The sequence below is a fragment of the Ananas comosus genome, linkage group 19 (assembly GCF_001540865.1).
Source record: "Ananas comosus cultivar F153 linkage group 19, ASM154086v1, whole genome shotgun sequence".
NCBI lineage: Eukaryota > Viridiplantae > Streptophyta > Magnoliopsida > Poales > Bromeliaceae > Ananas > Ananas comosus.
This window is the reverse complement of record NC_033639.1, coordinates 3,669,359-3,687,126: the sequence shown is the minus strand read 5'-3', so window position 1 is coordinate 3,687,126 and position 17,768 is coordinate 3,669,359. Positions and strand designations below refer to the sequence as shown.

The 17,768-nt window shown below is 37.5% G+C and overlaps 1 protein-coding gene across 2 annotated transcripts in view; it reads right to left on the bottom strand.

Annotated features, from left to right (window-relative positions):
* The window catches only part of LOC109724895 (hemK methyltransferase family member 2), a 33,177-nt gene extending 21,162 nt beyond the window's left edge, over positions 1-12,015 (bottom strand). The window contains exons 1-2 of one of the 2 annotated variants that reach the window (XM_020253874.1): positions 11,877-12,015; positions 9,919-11,106 (exon numbers count right to left, since the gene is read on the bottom strand). In XM_020253874.1, coding sequence (XP_020109463.1) covers positions 10,299-11,057 — 759 coding nt within the window. In that variant the 5' untranslated portion in view covers positions 11,058-11,106; positions 11,877-12,015 and the 3' untranslated portion in view covers positions 9,919-10,298. Of the gene's footprint in view, positions 1-9,918; positions 11,107-11,876 lie in introns of those variants that run through there. The other variant, XR_002220103.1, reaches the window with a different exon arrangement.

Genomic DNA, 17,768 nt, shown 5'->3' with positions numbered 1-17,768 from the left:
TGTGTGGCGAGTCTCGGCTGAGCTAGGGCCGGTTCACCAGCTGGACATGTGTAGCGAGTCTCGGCTGAGCTAGGGTCTGGATGACGGGCTAGCGAGACGAGGCTCACATCGCCTGGTGATCTTGGACTGTGTGTGTGTTTGGACTGACGAGGACGTCAGGGCCTTAAGTGTGTGTGTTTGGACTGACGAGAATGTCAGGGCCTTAACAGGGGGAGGGACATCGGATGTTTGGACTGACGAGGACGTCAGGGCCTTAAGTGTGTGTGTTTGGACTGACGAGAATGTCAGGGCCTTAACAGGGGGAGGGACATCGGATGGGAATGTCATTGGGTTTATAATAGACTTCACCCCTCTCATAAAAATAAAAATAAAAAAAAAAGAATCGGGCTTTTGACCACACGGCTGGTGATTTGGACTGACGAGAACGTCAGGGCCTTAACGGGGCTGTGTGTGTGTTTGGACTGACTTGGACGTCAGGGCCTTAACGGGGGAAGGGACATCGGATGGAAATAGGGTTGTCATTGGGTTTATAAGAGACTTCACCCCTCTCATAAAAATAAAAATAAAAAAAAAAAGAATCGGGCTTTTGACCACACGGCTGGCTCAAGTCAACAGAGCAAGTTTTAAAAAATTAATGTTTAGTTTGCTTTTGTTATACTTTAGATAGTGTTTGATATTTCACATTAATTAATATAAATTTTATTTTGAAAAATTTATGTATTTTTTATATTTTTTTTTGCATAAAAGTTTTTAAAATAAATTTAATATTTTTTTTGAAAAACTCATTAGAGAATAGTATTATATTTTTCATAAATTTTAAATAATATAAAATTATATTTGAGAATTAAATTAGTATTATGGTATCCTATAATTTTTTAGTTTATATGAATCAAACAATGGAATAGAAATAACTCATTCTAATTTCCAATCGACAAATGAACCAAATGTCTTGGGGGAGTGGACCAATCCAATTACCATTCCAATTCATTTCCATTCATTATCTATTCTAATTCCACCTTTGAACCAAACAAGCCCTAAATGGATATCGGATGAAAGAGTTATTATAATTTTTCTAATGCAGTACTGAGCTACGAGCTAGTTCAAAATTTTAATAATTGTTATGGGCAGTTTGGTAAATTTAATAATTAAAAATATAACATATCAACTTAGCTGGTAACTATTGGTCCAATCATAATTTTTTCAAAAAAAATATTGAGTAAATAAAAAAACACCCTTAAATATGCTAGTTTGAATGGGAGAAAGAGAAAATCTGCTCTTCTATTCTCATTCTCTTCTTTTTTTCCCTTTTCCCCTTCCTCTCAATACTCTATTTCTCCTCTCCTTTATTTAGCAATGAGAGGAAGAATTTTTTTTTCCTTCAAATTGAAGGGATTTAGGAGGTGACCTTTGGAGAAGGAAACCCATTTTCAAGTTGAAATTCTAGTTAGAGAATAAAGTAAGTAGATTTTTCAATTTGTACTTTGTGAATATCAAAGAATGACTATTTTGGATTGTATGCATGTTTTTCTATTCTGTTTGAATGTCCCAAGCTATTTTTTATGGATTGGCTATAGTTTTTGAAGATTTTATAGCACTATATTCAAATTGAAGCCCAAAATTGGGGGGTTTTACCCTATTACAAGATTTTCTTGTAATTTCAGGGTTGAGCTTCGTTTGGTTTGGGGTTAAGTAAGAACTAATTATTCCAGAAATATAATTAAGTTTAAGGTTAAGGTGGGGTTAGAGTAATTTTGTGTTTGGTTGAGAATTGGGTTTAGTCCAGATATAAGCAAAATAATATTTGGTTGGAGTAATTAAGTTGAATAATAAGAATAGTGGGTAGTTATAAATAGAAAATAATGATATTGTCCCAATTATTATATTTGAATTTAATTTTTTTATTTTATATTTAAAATTTTAAATTTAAATAGATAACTTTTAAAATTAAAAAATTCAAAATTAAAATCTATATTTTTAAATCTCAAATTTAAAAATTTAAAATGTTCAAATAAAAAATATTAAATTAAAATTAAAATAATTAAAAATATAATTTAAATTTAAAATTTAAAATTTAAAATGAATTTTAAAATTTAAAATTTAAAATTTTAAAATAAATATTAATTTTAAGATTGCAAATTATACATTTTTAAAATTTCAAATATAAAATGTAAATTTAAATTTAAACAATTAAAAATAATTTTAAATTTAAATTTAAATTTTCAAATATTAATATTAATTTAAGATTACAAATTATAAATTTTTAAAATTTATAAATCAAAATTAAATTATAAATATATATTTAAAAATTAAATTGGGGTGGGATTAAGTTAATCCCACCCCAATTCTAGGGGGTGGTTTGTTAACCCACCCTTAACGGGTTTATCCATAAACCCGTTAAGGTGGGGTTAACAAACCCACCCCCAATTTTTCGTTTGGGGATAAAAGGGGCCCCGACCAACGCACACTAAGAGCTCAAAATGAGATTTTGATTATTAACTTTCGTTCTTGCTACTTGAAATAGGGGCCAATACATAGTTATATGAATTGCCTTTATTTTTAAGAGGTTTTGATGAGTTAATTGCATGCTATAAAAGGCTCCAAAATTAGGATTTTAATCAACTACAAGATTAAACCTTTGTAGTTGATTTTAAGAGTTTAGAATCCTTAAATTAAGATGGCAATCATGTTCAAATATATTGGCCATGAATGTATGATAGAGCAAATTGTTTGATCAAATTTAAACTTAGTTTGTTAATATTTCGATCAATTTATGCTATTTTCGTTTTGAACTATTCCGGTTAGCTTCAAGAGGGTATAAACATCTCGTTAAGATGTCGTTTGTTAAAATTAAGTATCCCTAACCCTTATATAGGGAGTTATTTTAAGATTTTTATCTATTTTTAGAGAGTTATGAACTCCCGAAATTGAAACTTTTGTTCTAATCTGAGAATAGAGCATAATAGTTGAAATGATGGACTTGAATAAGTCTAAATCATTTAAGATTAAGATAAAAATAAAAGATTAATGGAGATTCTCATTATTTGTATGTTAAGTACTTAGGACGTGCATGCCGGAGCTCCTACTGCCGAACCTTCTACGTCTTAGATCAATCTTTTCTTATTTTGAGGTGGAATCCTTATCTATAGATAATGAATCTTAATGGTCCTCTTAGTATCATCCATATATATATATATATATATATATATATATGCCATGGCTACTATACTATTATGAGCATTGGAGCCCTCATACTCATAAGTTATTTTCGATGATAGAGCTTCCAAATCGATGATCCACTCCGTTAAATATGATCTAGAGTATTTGAAACTTCTAGAAAATAAATTTCGTAAATTTTCGAAATCATAATAAAGTCCATCAAATGGGCATAAAATGAACGGTCAAAATCGAATGACATCCTAAAAAAGCATGATCGGATCCTTCAAGTCAAGATCGGAGTTATTGATCTTTATCTATATAGTGAATAGAATTTTCTATCAAAAATTCAACAAATTCCGATTTTTTTACACCGTTAAACTAGAAAGTATCCCATACCGGCCGTTAAAAATTGTCAAATTTGTGACCTCTTGATCGTAAGGTAAATGACGTCGAAAAATTATAAAATTTGATTTCTAGAAGTTTTAAATGCTGTAATTAATGTTTAACGGTGTGGATCGTCGATTCGGAAGCTCTATCATCGAAAACAACTTATGAGTACGAGGGCGATCGTACTCATAATAGTATAGTAGTTGGACCCTATATATATATATATATATATATATATATATATATATATATATATATATATATTGCTATTGAATGTTCATAATTCTTGTTGCATACTTAATTATTATTCTAAGAACTTATGCCCTTGTTGTTTATTCTTTGGTTCATGATGCAATGGAATTTGATCTTATGCTCTAGCATGTCTCTTTTTATCACATTGTACTAGTAGATGGTATGCATTTGTATTGGAAGGTAGCATTGTAATATCGGAGATTTTGACAATATAATTAAACCCTTTGTTGACGATGTTTTTATGTGTAATGTAATTAAATGTTGATTTCCGGTGCGTTTTTCGGCGACAGAACGCATTTTCGATTCAGAATTATTCCGACGGTGCCTTGTGATAATTTGTGTCGTTGCAGAGCCTGGTTGGCTGGTCATCCATGTCGTTTCGAGGGTTCGAATGTGGTATTCCTAGAGGATAGTAGTTGAGGCTTGTCGACAGCTCTGGAGAGTGTCGGGACAAGTCCGAGTCGCGATGGCGCGAAATAGACACAAAACAGACTTAGTGGGAACGCGAGAGCAGGAATTAGCACTGCAATATGCAAATAGCAGATTTTTTGCTTGCTGTACCGGTACAACCATCATGGCTTACCAGTACATCTTACTGTACCAGTACAACATCAGAGGTGTACTGGTACACTGCGCATGTTCTCGCGCAGGCTGCTCTCAGGTTGCCATTTGTACCGGCACAACTACTCGTGTATTAGTACACTAGGGTAGGTAGAGGGCATTTTGGTCTTTCCATGCCTCGTACGTGTCACCCTCTCTCCCCTTGCTATATACAGGTGGAGGAGAACTGAGAGAGAGTGTTTTGCTGGTTTCTTCTCCTCTCTCTCTCTCTAGCATCGACCGTGAGCAAGGAAGAGCTCGGGTGGAGTTGGTTTTTCGCCGACGTCGCGTTGCGGTGCCGTTCGAGCTTACGTTCGTTGTTGTAACATCGCGAGGAGGCTGGGCGAGGGTGTGATTCCGCCGTTCTCGACGTCGCGTCGAATTGAGAGTAGCGTTTGAGGTGGGTTAATTGTCAGTTTATCGTCTAAGTGTATATATATATATATATATATATCGGCATGTGTGTGTAGTAGTGTTTTGTATATCACATTTGCTCGATTCATTGATTTAGCATAGTTACTAATAAAATCTGAATTGGAGTCTTGTTATTGACTATCTCTATTAGCACATGTTGGACTGGGATTTGACTTAGGAGAAAACTGCGATTATAACCTGTCATATGTCTAAACTACCAGATTTAGCTTTAGGAGCCGTTGTATTGTTGTCACGTTGCAGTTTCAGCGTGGTGGATATCCAACATAGTTTAGATTTCCGTTACGCTCGTGCTGGGATGCCGAGTGTATTTTTACAGTAGCGTTCGGACTGTTGCGGATTAGTAGGGGCCGTCGGGGTTGGCGGTGGATCTAGATTACCGTTTTGGCATTAGATTGTGCCGGGGCACGTGACTTGTTGGTTGTTAGACCAGTTGGACCTTGTTATTTGACTTTAGCTTGTGAGAGCCGAATTAAGCTCGACAGAAATACGCTTGCACACTCAGTTGGGTAGCTCCCACGAATGTCACTCCGGAGACTGGCGCTGTGCTTTTGCGTTGGTGTCGTTCGTGCAGGTTCGACTTTCTCTCCACTGATTGCTTAGGGTGGAGGTAGCTGTACAGTCGCAACCGGACGGGACGGGTGTGTTCATAGTCCCAGGGACGGGCATGCTTACAGTCTCCAGTGAGATTGGGTCAGGATTGATATTTGCTACAATTGGTTAGTGTAGAGCATGATAGTACAATGATATTTAGCTGTAGATTTCTTCCGGCTTTTCCTACTATCCTTGCTTCCTATTTGTAACGCACTGGACCTTTGCAAATTGCGAGGTTCGAGTGATTAGTTGTGTTCCGAGCTTTTCCACACTTTGTGGAAGGTCGTAAACAGTGTTCCGACCCGTGGTTCGAGTTTCGAGGATTGAGGTTTGAAGCCTAGCACCAAAATTCGAAAAATCGAATTTTCGGTTAGCTCTCGGGTTGCCTTCAAAGGGCAGTGTACCGGTACAGGGTGATGGCTGTACCGGTACAACCATCGACCTTGGCAGCTTCTCAGCCAACCCGAGGCTCAGGTTTGGCTATTTCGTAGGATGTGTACCGGTACGTGAGCCCGTGTACCGGTACGCAGTGGTAGAATCTGAGCAGTTTGAACTGTAGGGAGGTTTTCGCGATTGTTGCACCCTTATATCAGCACCCACGCCCCTTGGAGCTCTCCCTGAGCTGAGAACACAGGAGAAGAAGGTAGGGACTTCCTCTCTTCTCCCTCCTTGGATTTTATCTCCTTTTTGCTTGGATTTAGGTGTTTTTTTTGCTCTCTTTTGCTTCATAGAGCATTTTTCACCCTTGTTGGAAGCTTGGATCTTGGAGAGGGGCTCATTGGAAAGGAGATCTCCAACCTTGGTTGATTTGGAGCCTAGTTCGGAGCTTCTTGAAAGGTTAGAAACTTGTTTTCTCCTTTTGATCCTTGTTTTATTAGAATTTTTGAGATGAAATCCTAGAATGGAGACTTAGGGTTTATTTTGGGCATTTTGAATCTAGGGCTTTTGGAGCTTGATTAATTGGATTAGAACCTTCCATTTGGTTGGATTGAAAGGGATTTAGCTTTCTTTTAGAGCTTGGGAAAGATTTTCTACTCCTTAGGTGAGTTTTAGCCCTTTTTTCCTTGGTTGTTAATGTTTCAGTCTAGGGTTGCTCGTAATGCTTGTGTATCTCTTCGCTCATTACTTTTAGGGTATTTTGAGAGTCGTGGACAACTCCGTTCGGCGAAACGAGGGACTACGCGACGGTTCGGTGGGTTTGACCTAGCCACACAATGAGAAAATCTCATTGTTGATGCTTTAAGTGTTGTAAAATGAAAAAGCATGCATATTCTTGTTATATGTATTTATTGTGAATTTTAGAATGCTTAAAATGCCTATATTACATATAGTGCAATTTTGGACTTCTATGTAGTAGAGAGTTGCATATGAAGCTTATGTTTGATTATTTAGCATTCTTATGTTGGGCCATGTTCCTTATAATGAAAGTAAGCTTTGATTCATGTATTTAAACCTAGGTTTATTTGAGACATGAAAGATAACTATAATGATATAAAGAGGCATCGAACTAGAATGTTATGTGAATTAGAGAGCTAATGTCATCAAGCGGCATTGAGCTCAGAACATGCGTGAACCTAGTGGTTAGGGCCATTGAGGGATTTGGATTATGTTGAACATTAAATTGTCTAAGTGTCATCAAGGGGCACTAGGCGTAATGAATGTTGGAACTTCACATTGTGACTTAAACTAGATCTTCGGGATGCTAGTGACGATACCATGTTAGAGACATGAGGATTGGATACTTGAGACCTGGACTATGCTTGCTTGCCATTTGTGCTCATTCGCACGTGCTTGTGAGGGTCGCTCCCTACAAGCCGGCACTCCGGAGTTAGCCTACGCGACCTATGTTCGCTCGTGCGGTATTGAGAAGCCTACGGGGTCGAGTGGGACAGACACATTCCAAGAGTAGGAATGTTGGGCTACCACAGGCACTTGGGCGGCACAAGCTGGACTACCTTTGGTAGGTCCTTAATTGGAAATGAAAATCGACACGGTGTTGAGTTTATTATAATCACTACTAGATAGAGAATAGTAGTTGGATTATTTGGACTTGCTTCTAGCATAGTTTTGGACACTTGAGTATACATACATACATGTAGTATGCTAGGAGATGTTGCTTATTGCATTCATATATACATTGTTTGCCTATGATAAAGCATGGACCTTCATATTTCATAAAGCCAAATCATGAATGTTACTTTGATCATGTAGAGACATATCTGGTTCATAATGAAATAAATGTGCATCTTAATTGACACAACGCTAGTATCTTAACATTTTAATTATGCTTTCTTAAATGCAATTCATTCATTATATTGCTCTTTTTGACTTACCCTATTCTTTTGCACTCCGTTTGGCTCGTCGGTATAAATGGCGCGGATAAGGGGATATCCCCCCTTCATACCCAAACAAAAAAAAAATTGGTGGAACAAAGCTGTTCCCACCCATAAACGGTTGTACCAGTACAATCCCGTTAGGGGTTGGAACAAGCTTGTTCCAAGCTATGCTTCCAACCCATTGGAAGGAGAGACTGGGACGAGAGGTAGGAGAGAGCCTGCGGGCTGCGCGCGGGGAGCGGAGAGAGAGAGATTTTTACATTTATTAAATTATAATTATAATTAATAAATTTACAATTTATAAACATTTTTAAATTTGATATTTAAAATTTTTAAATTTTAAATTTGATATTTTAAGTTTTCAAATTTAAATTTTATTAAAGTTAAATTTTAAATGGGTTGATATTTTAAATTTTAAATTTTTAAATTTGATATTTTTAGCTTTTCCAAATTTTAAATTTTATTAAAGTCTTAAATTTAAATTTGTTATTTTATTATCTTCTGAAATTTACATTTGGGGCTTTCTAAAATTTAAAAATTGATATTTAAAATTAATATTTTTAAAGTTTAATATTTAAAATTTAATGTCTAATTTTAAAATTTAAAATTATAAGTTTAAAATTCAATTATAGGGATAATATTATTATTTTCTATTTATAACTACCAACTATTCCTCTTATTCCCAAAAACCATCCAAACATAATTTTTCTAGTTCTAGCTTATACTCACAATTTCATCCAAACAAAAAAATACCCTTATTCCTACAAAAACTCATACTTGTACCTATCCCCGGTATAACTAGTTCCTACTAATTCCCGATCCAAACGGAGCCTTGGGGCCTAGTGGTGCATTGAGCTAAGGTCAGTAATTGCCCACTGGGAACTATAAATTATAGTTCTCACGCCCTCTGTTTTATGTTTTCTTTCAGAGCCTTCCACGCCGGGAGAGGCTAGGGACCGAGGGAAGGGCGTGGCTTCGAGCTAGCTCTTCGGAGAGTGACGAGTTGATAGGTGGTCTACCTCTCGATGTTTTTATTTTGGAGAGGTTGAGAGCTGTACCAGTGTATTAAAGATATATTAGAGACCACCCTTTTGTGTACCTTTTTGGAGATGTTATTGTATAACCTTATATTTCACTCTTATTGTTTCAGTATATTTCTTTTACCTTGTTGTAAATGGTAGATGTATACTTGCTCTGATATCTCTAGTTATAGATTTCTTTGGTGTTATTTTTCGCTGTTGTTTTAGACGCATTATATGTGTTGACGTATGGCGGGTCTGGGAACGTTACCGGGAGGGCCTCTGTCGGTCCCGGGGCGTGACACTATTGTAGACTTGGTAGGTGGACCGACGATACTGAGGGCGGTACCCACTGAGGACTACTTATTTTTACAATAGTTCTCACGCCCAGTTGTTACCCTTCTTTTGCAGAACCTTCGGTTCCGGCTGCTACATCTTCTGAGACAGATGGTGGCAAGAGTGTTGCGAGCTAGAGCCCTACCCGACGAGTCGCCGAGATAGAGATCACCTGCTGTAGGTAGTTGTACTTTTATTTTGAAGTTCATGTGCATACAGATGTTGTAACTCGCTAGGGCGAGTATCTTTGTACCTGGATGCTTTGTATCTATATGGAACTTGCTTTTGTTATTACTTGTTTATTTCCTAGCAGCTCTATACTACTTGTTGTAGTATTGTATGATTTACAGATACAGCTACGCTTCGTATACAGGAAAAAAAATTTTGTGTACGGCGGATTTGTCGGCGTGCCCGGGGAACGTGTAATCCGGGGCGTGACATATAAACGACGGGTAAGCGACGGTGGGTTCCGATGTCGAATTGGACACTTCCGGGAACCCGGATCGGAACGATTATCCGATAATAATTATTTCGAAGTGAGACAATATTTTTGCGGCCAAGTCACACGAAAAAATGTGTTTAGTGGCAGCGGATGATGTTAATTAGAATTTTCTGTTAAATTTTCATCTAATATGAATATTTCTACACCGTTGAACTTAAAAACGTGCCACATCGGCCATTAAAATAGTCATGATTAGCCTGTGCTAGAAGAGATGATAATTGAAACTTTGATTCCATCATGAATTGCGACAAAAAAAGGAGCGTATTCCACATTTTTTTTGTACCAAAACAAGAAAGTCAAAGCATGCGAAAAAAATCTCCAATCATGCAAAGAATTACAAAGCCAAGAGCAATAATCCCCTAAGATATTTCAGATTTTATATACATCCTTAAATGAAGACAAAAATGCATACCCTTCTACATGACATAATAATTAAACTCAAGAGGATTGGTGCTGATTTAAATTGCAAGTTCTATCAACATCAACCTTTCCCGGTGCATTTTACTGCGCCATCTAGAAATGCTTCCCTTCTTTTCATTTTGGGCATTATGCAAAAAGCTGATGAACAAAATAGAGGAATGAGTCCTGCATTAGTTGCCTGAGAGACGAAACGAAGCCAAAGGGTTAACCCATCAATGCCGATGTTGCAAGTTGAAGTAGCTACCATTTTGCCATTTTCGAAAATCAAGTGCGGCTACTTTCATTCCTTTGCCAGAGAGAAGACATGAAAGGCAACTGTGAGAACCAAGACCCAGTACCCCCTGAGGCAACACTCTGTCTCCCGTTCACATCAGCAACACTCTCTCGCCAAAACTTGATAACATGGAGGCTCTCCTCTTCTGTCGACCGCTGCAAAATGATACGAGAAGCATAACCTTTCTCTCTCATCACGAGGCAAATATCTGAAGGGTTGTTGGCAGTGAGGGCGACCATGTAGAGCCAACCCTTGTCCGACAACAGCTTGTCAGCAACTGGAAGGATCTTATCAATCACCTTCCGCCCGTCCTCTCCTCCAGCCCAGGAAGCAGTTATTCCTTCACAACCGACTTCTTCCTCTGGTGTCGGCACGTAAGGAGGGTTCACAACCACCACATCTACCATACCCGCAAGTCGCCTCTGAAGGCCTGACGCAATATCAGCAGCCACTATCTCGGAATGCACGTCGTGTGCCTCGAGTGTTGCGCGAGTCGCTTCAGCGGCATGCAGATTGATGTCGGTCGCAAAGAAATGCACCTGAGAGCCTAACGGGCTGAGCATAAGGGCTAGAGATGTAATTACATAGCCGCTCCCACAACCGATTTCCATGCACAACCTTGGTTGGTGCTCCAGAAGGCTTGACCGATCTGCTAGAAGTGCATCGACCAAAGCAAATGAGTCATCACATGGTTCGTACACCTCAGGGTGGCCACTAACAAGAGGGATCTGTGCAATTTTAGATGACATCTTCAAAGGGACCTCGCAAAGGTACTGCTGTGGCTTCAAAGCTAGTTGACTACACACAAATGAAATACCACATTAACAACGTTAGGAACTTTGAAAGTAAGGATTACTTGTGCCTCCCGTGCTATATAGTGCCAAGGCCATGCTGGCACTTGGCACAGGGTCATGCCGATATAAAATACGCTCCTTTTTTTAAAGTCCTGGAGGTTCGTGAGTTTTTTGAGGTAAAAAACTTATACAAAAGTTTTTCCATACTTGCAATGTGTAAATCTTATAAATCTACCAATATTTGGAGCAATAAGTGAGTTCCATTACATAATGAGAGCAACTTTTATTGAAAAATACAATAAAAAAGTTCTTTAATCATTTTAGATCCAGTGAGTTTACCCTTGGTACTGGTTTTATATAATTTTTTTTACTTGTATTCATGCATATACTTTCATAATGCATATAAAATGATTTTCTTTGGTTATTAAGAAATTTATGGCTCTATTTTTACTAAATTGTGTGAGATAAAATACTAGAGCAATTTTTACAGTCAGTTAAAGATATTAAAACACTCTTAAAAGCTAATTTTTCATGAAATCTTGATTAGAAAAATTCATGCCAAAGCATGCCAGTGTGCCAATAGAGTGCCATTGGCACGAAGAGGGGTGTCGACATTGGCATGCCCTTGGTGCTGTGCCATGCCATGCTGCTAGCTGTGGCAATGATTAGGCGATCCATGTTTGAGAATAAAACAACAGGAAAATTCTATTATATGATCAATAGAAAAAGGATATGTCAATATGATGTATGATAAAAAGTGCCATTGTAACTTACTGATATCTTTCTCAACTCATTGAATTTTGGTGAAGAACTTTAGTGTCCTTTGTCTGATATTATATTCCTCGCAAGCAAACAAGGGAAAGAAGTATCAAACCACCAGGTTATCTCATTGGTCCAACCAGACACAACTCGCACTGTAATCAAAAGAAGAAAAAATTGTCAGTTATCATCCTTCAGTACCTCAAAAAATGGCAAAAGATTAGTAGAACCAAAGTAAAGAAGAGGTAAATGTTTCATAATTCACATCAATATGGGCTTGCACGACAGCCTAAGATGAGGGACAAGTTCCTTTTGATACAAAGCAACAAAGAAAGATAGCATTAGTGGAAGTGTGAACCACTACACACATGTAAGACATCGATAGTATATCATCTATTTTTTGAAGATTAATCAAAATAATCTCATCAAAGAAGAAAATAAAGGAATATTTGCATTCGTAGATACTACTATAGTTCTTGTGTACTACCAGGAACTAAAATAACAGAATAAAATAAAAATCTGACAAGAATGTTAACCAAAATAAAAAATGGGACCCCTAAACATTCAGTTAAGAGTAACAAGAAAAACTCAAAAAATAATAGATGAAAAAGATGTGAAGATATGTGTGAAAGTAAAATTGCACTAACCATCTTTTTAAATAGAGAAATGAATTATCTCGCCGATGAAAATAAATGAGAATGCTTGCTTAATGCATGCTTGGCATGGTGTTGAAATTTGAAAAGGAGATGTGTTGAAAAGAACTTTTATGACCTTCAAAAAAATTTGTTCAAACAAAGTGTCCTAAATTATAAAAGCCACCCTTGCACTTTAACCCCTATCTTAACTACCCCCTTGCATTAAAAATTGCATCAATTACCACCCTGCATTTTGTCACCATCTCAAATAGAATAAAAAATTTGGAAATGTAACAAATTACATTGTAAAACTTCACTACAAGGAGTTGGCATATTACATTGTTCCATATCTCAATATTTATTTAAGCCGCAAGTAAAAAAAAAAGATAAAAATTTAGATAAAATAGAGATCTATATTATTAAATTAATATTTTATTGAGAAATTTTATTCAATTTATATAAATAAATTGCATTATCTATAAGTAACTTCATCTAAAACCTTGTTTTTACAAAGTTTTATAGTTGAATGCAATGATTATCCCACATTCCCAGACCTATTTGAGATAATGGCGAAGTATTGAGGGGTAATTGATGTCATTTTTTATGCAGGGGCTAATTGAGACGGGCTAAAAGTGAGGGGGGCTTTTCATTATTATTATCCCAAAATGAGTATTTGGCGACAACAAGTAGTAACAACTTCAAGAATAATATAACAAAACCTTTTCGATGAGACAACAGTTTTTGTTTATGCTATATACTCAGACTTTTCTAATTNCCATACTAGTATTTTCCAACGAGAGGACCCACAAACACCACAAACATCCTAATTTACTTTATCATCTCGAAATAATATGCAATCATTTGGACAACAATGAATCTTCTCATAACTTAGACCTAAGGTCTTAATAATTTTATTTTTTTGCTTCATATAAAGAACGGGGTAATGAAGTACTTTCAGGAAATGCATAAGCCAATATCTCTAATAACATACTAAATGACTTTCCTGACCAACCATTTAGGCATTTCAAGTGGAACAAACGGAGTATAAAAGATAGTTTTTAAAATGTCTTGCATTCTAGATATAATTCTTCATTTGCATCTTTTAGTAGTTTATGAAAATCATGATTTCCATTAGTCTCTTGACTAGATTGTTCTATGCGAGGTTCTACTGTAGATTGTTCTGGGTCCGCCCTTCCGCCAAATTCTTTAATTGGTATATCTATTTCATTAGTTGGTTCACCGGCTAAGCCAATGGCATCATGTAAAAGTCTATATATGTCATCTGATCTTCTAAACTTTTGGGTAATAGGGATGCACTCTTGCATATGTAAAACATATTGTACATGCAAAGATTGAGAAGTTGAAGAAGAGGTGGCAATTTTAATTAGGGAAATAAAAGATAAAGGCTCCCCTCCATGGCAAACCCATCTTATATATTCCCTTAGTAAGCCATCACATATTAAGTGTATCTTCGCATCCTCAAATTTCTGTAATGAACAATTAACACAGCGTACATAGGGGAACATTATTTTGCCATTATAGGATACATTACAAAATATAAATTCTACAAATTGTGAGACTTCATTTTTATATGCATCACTATTTCTAGGTTTGATCATCCAACTTTTATCCATTATAGCAAAACAACTAAAATAGCAACAAACAATTTATTCAATATCAATTTATAGTAACGAAGCTACCGATTAATTTAGTGAAAATTCTATGTCAATAATTTACTGCATTCAATATAGTGCAGTATAAAAAAACTTATCAAATTAAGATAATAGAAATGTCACGCCCCGGGGCCGATTTTAAAAGCCATTACCATCTTGAAAACTCAGAGTTGCGGAAAACGTGCCTTTTTTTTTTTGTATCCAACCTGGCCCACGTGACGTACAGACCCGCCACAAATACAAAGTTCCTCTCTCCACTCGGGCAGAGTCTCCTTTGTATTTGCACGGCGTACCAACGGATACAACAGGATCACAACCACAACCTATATTTACCAATCAACAATCAATTCATGATATGCATTTTCATACAGCTAACAATCCTTAGAAATGATGCATGTCTCTAAGCACTCCTTAGGCGCTGGATGATGAGATGCACAGTACAACAATCATCCTATTTAAAAGTGCTCCCCACACGGAAGTTTTTATATTTAAACTCTAATTCATTCATCATGAAAACCATTCGAAAATCTTTTTAAAACTGTTTCCCACATGGAAACTCTGTTTTGAAAACCAGCTACCTCGAGGGGTAGAAAACCACGATATGTAAATACAAGAAAATTCGATATCCATAAAATCAACATCCAAACCCACAAACCTCAGTTCACATGCATAAATAACGAAAACATCCACAGATCTACCAAACCAGATCACCAATATTCAAACAATTATAAAGATCAGCTAACTGAACCATTATTTAAATCACTACTAAAGGCGGGGGAAGAAATACAACCAGGGTGGCGATCGCTATACCAGACTAGCTAGATCGTCCTCTCGTCGAGCTCAAAATCCAACTCCTCGTCTATGTCACCTGGGGGGGGAAATTGGGGGCATAGTTAGTTAATTCGCGAATTATTCGCGAATTATTCGCGAATTTTTGAAATGCCGAATTAAACACCCGTTTTCGAATTTTTGTCAAAAATTCGGAATAATTCGCGGTTTTTTGAGCAAAAATAATTATTCGCGAATAAAACGGGATTCGCGAATAATTCGGCCCAAAAAAACGGCCCTCTTGCTTGCGACTGTGAGCGGACTTGTGGGCCTCGCGGTGGCCCAAAACAGGAAAAGGAGCCTGTCGCCCAAAAAAAAAAAAAAAGAAAAAAAAAGAAAAGAAAGGATTTCTGAAAACCATCGCCCCCCTCCCACGAGGCTCCAGAATTCTAACCTAAAGAACTCCAAATAAAAAGACAAATGTACAACATTGGAAACTAAACAAAAAACTAAAAACTGTATCTAACATTCAAGTTGCTCCGGTCTAAAATCGCTTGAATTTACAATAAGATCAAAAACAATAAGATCCTAAATATTGAAAATACAACTTCCATCAAGAACCAGTGCTCTCGGGATAAAGTTGCGCAAGAGAAAGCAGCCCTTAACTCTCGCAGCCCCAGAAAAAGAATGCCTTTCATCTGCGCATAATTCTTGCAGAAAAGCCATCAACGCCATTTACTCAAAAACTCCTCCTCAAATTATTATGCAAGCCCACAAATCACTACGGCGAAATACAGAACTGCGTAAAGTATATTTCGCCACACCTGGGTGACGTCAAGATATTGTAGTGAATAAATGGATTAGATCAATAAAAAATTGTAACTTGTGTGTCATAGCAATAAGATATTAGGTAATATTACATCTATTCAGGTCCTCACTGGGCATTTGCAGTAACCGTGAACACGAAATGATGATGTGTAAAGGGGCGCATAAGAATGAACAATGACACCCGTACCCAAAACAATAAAACTCTGATAACTCCTCTCCAAAGGTGGAAACAGAGAGTTTAAATATATATTACGGATGATAAGTAACAAGCAGCATGAGCACATTCTTCTTTTTATTTTTTTAGGATAAGCTGCATGGGAAGTGGAAGGGCCGCACTACCGAGCAGTAGCGCGAAGTCGCCTCGGTTAAACACAACACGGACCTTTGCAAATTAAGATGTTCGATGTGTTGGACAGTCGTCCTGAGCCTCTTTGCCACTGACTTTCCCTGGATAGAATCCGTTGACATTGTTTGATTCGACCAAATGGTCTTAGTGTACCCCGAGCATTTGCGGTTCTAAAGCCTCTGCACGCAAAACCCCACGAAAAAAAATTTATGGAGAAGTTTGGACACCGAACTCCCGGAGAACTAATCATGAAAGAGAACTTGATACCAGAGGTACACTCAGTCTCGTGGTTTGTACTGGCTACACAGTTGATGTTGTACCGGTACAGCCACCCCCCGGGCTTTGTACCGTACAGAGTCCGCTGAACCCCCCCAAACCCGAAGCTTTTCGGCGTTGAGATTTTTTCGCGGGTGCCTTCGCGTACTGGACACTAGGGCCTGGTACCGCGTACATAGGGTGGCGCCATTTTGACAGTTTGGACATGCCGGGGTGTTATTGCTTATTGTAACATTTCTAACAATACCCATCGCTCCCCTCTTGTTCCTTGAGTCTTGGGAAGCAAGTGGAGAGACCACGTCACTGGGATCCCTCCCCTTCAATTCTCTCTCTTTGATTTTCTTTGGGTCTTATTCTGCCGAAATTTTTTGGTTTCAAGCCTCTTCTTTTGCTACACTGCATTTGCTTTATGGTGCTATGTATCCTACCATCGACGGACGAAGCTTGGGCCACTTGGAGTTAGTCTCTGTTCGCGAGAAGATTTTCACCCCTAGTAGATTTTGAAACCTGTTGAAGGCTCATGGAAGAGGTTTTTAGTGCTTCACTATCCTCTCTCTCTCTTCGATCATGATTTTCACTGGTCTTCTTCTGTACTATGAAACCCTAGACAACTGAGGCACACTTAGGATTTATTCTTGGCGCGTTTTTGGGTCTCTTGAGCTAGACTTCCTTCTCGACTTCTAGACACCCTTCCTTGGGCTCGGATTGAAGGATTCCTAGCTCTCCCTTTGGAGCTTAGGAAGAGGAATTTTAACTCTTCGAGCGTCGAGCTTTTTGGCCCTTTTGCTTTCATGTTTAATGAATGCAGCTACATTGGCTCTTCATCTTCGTTTGGCGTGACCCTATTTTAATGTCTTCTAGGGTACTAGGATAGTCTAGTGGCATTAACCTCTTGTTCGGCAACAACCGAAGGTCTTCATTTGGTGGGTTTGTGGCCTCATCTAGCATGAGATAAACTCCTTCATATGAAGCCGGGTTTTTATCTTATCGTTACTATGAAAAATGCATGCACCTATCCTTATTAAATAAACTACTTTGAGAAATTTTAAGGAATGCTAAGAATGCACATGTCTAATATACATAGCATATTTGACGCGTTCTATTAGTAGACTTTGACGCACTATTGGTCCTTGGTTCGCTATTGGTTTAGCATTCTTCACATGTGATTGGACATACTCCAATTGTTAACAGTATCGGTTCCATATGCAATTATACGATACTACTCTTGACTAGAACGGCATCCCGCTTGACATGTTGAACATATCGATCCAGTAAGTGATCATACGGCTCACGAGTTGTACTACAACTAACGCTCCAAGCCTATATATCACCATAAAGCCCGCATTAGCTTGGAACCTACGACCTACTGGTCTCGCACGCC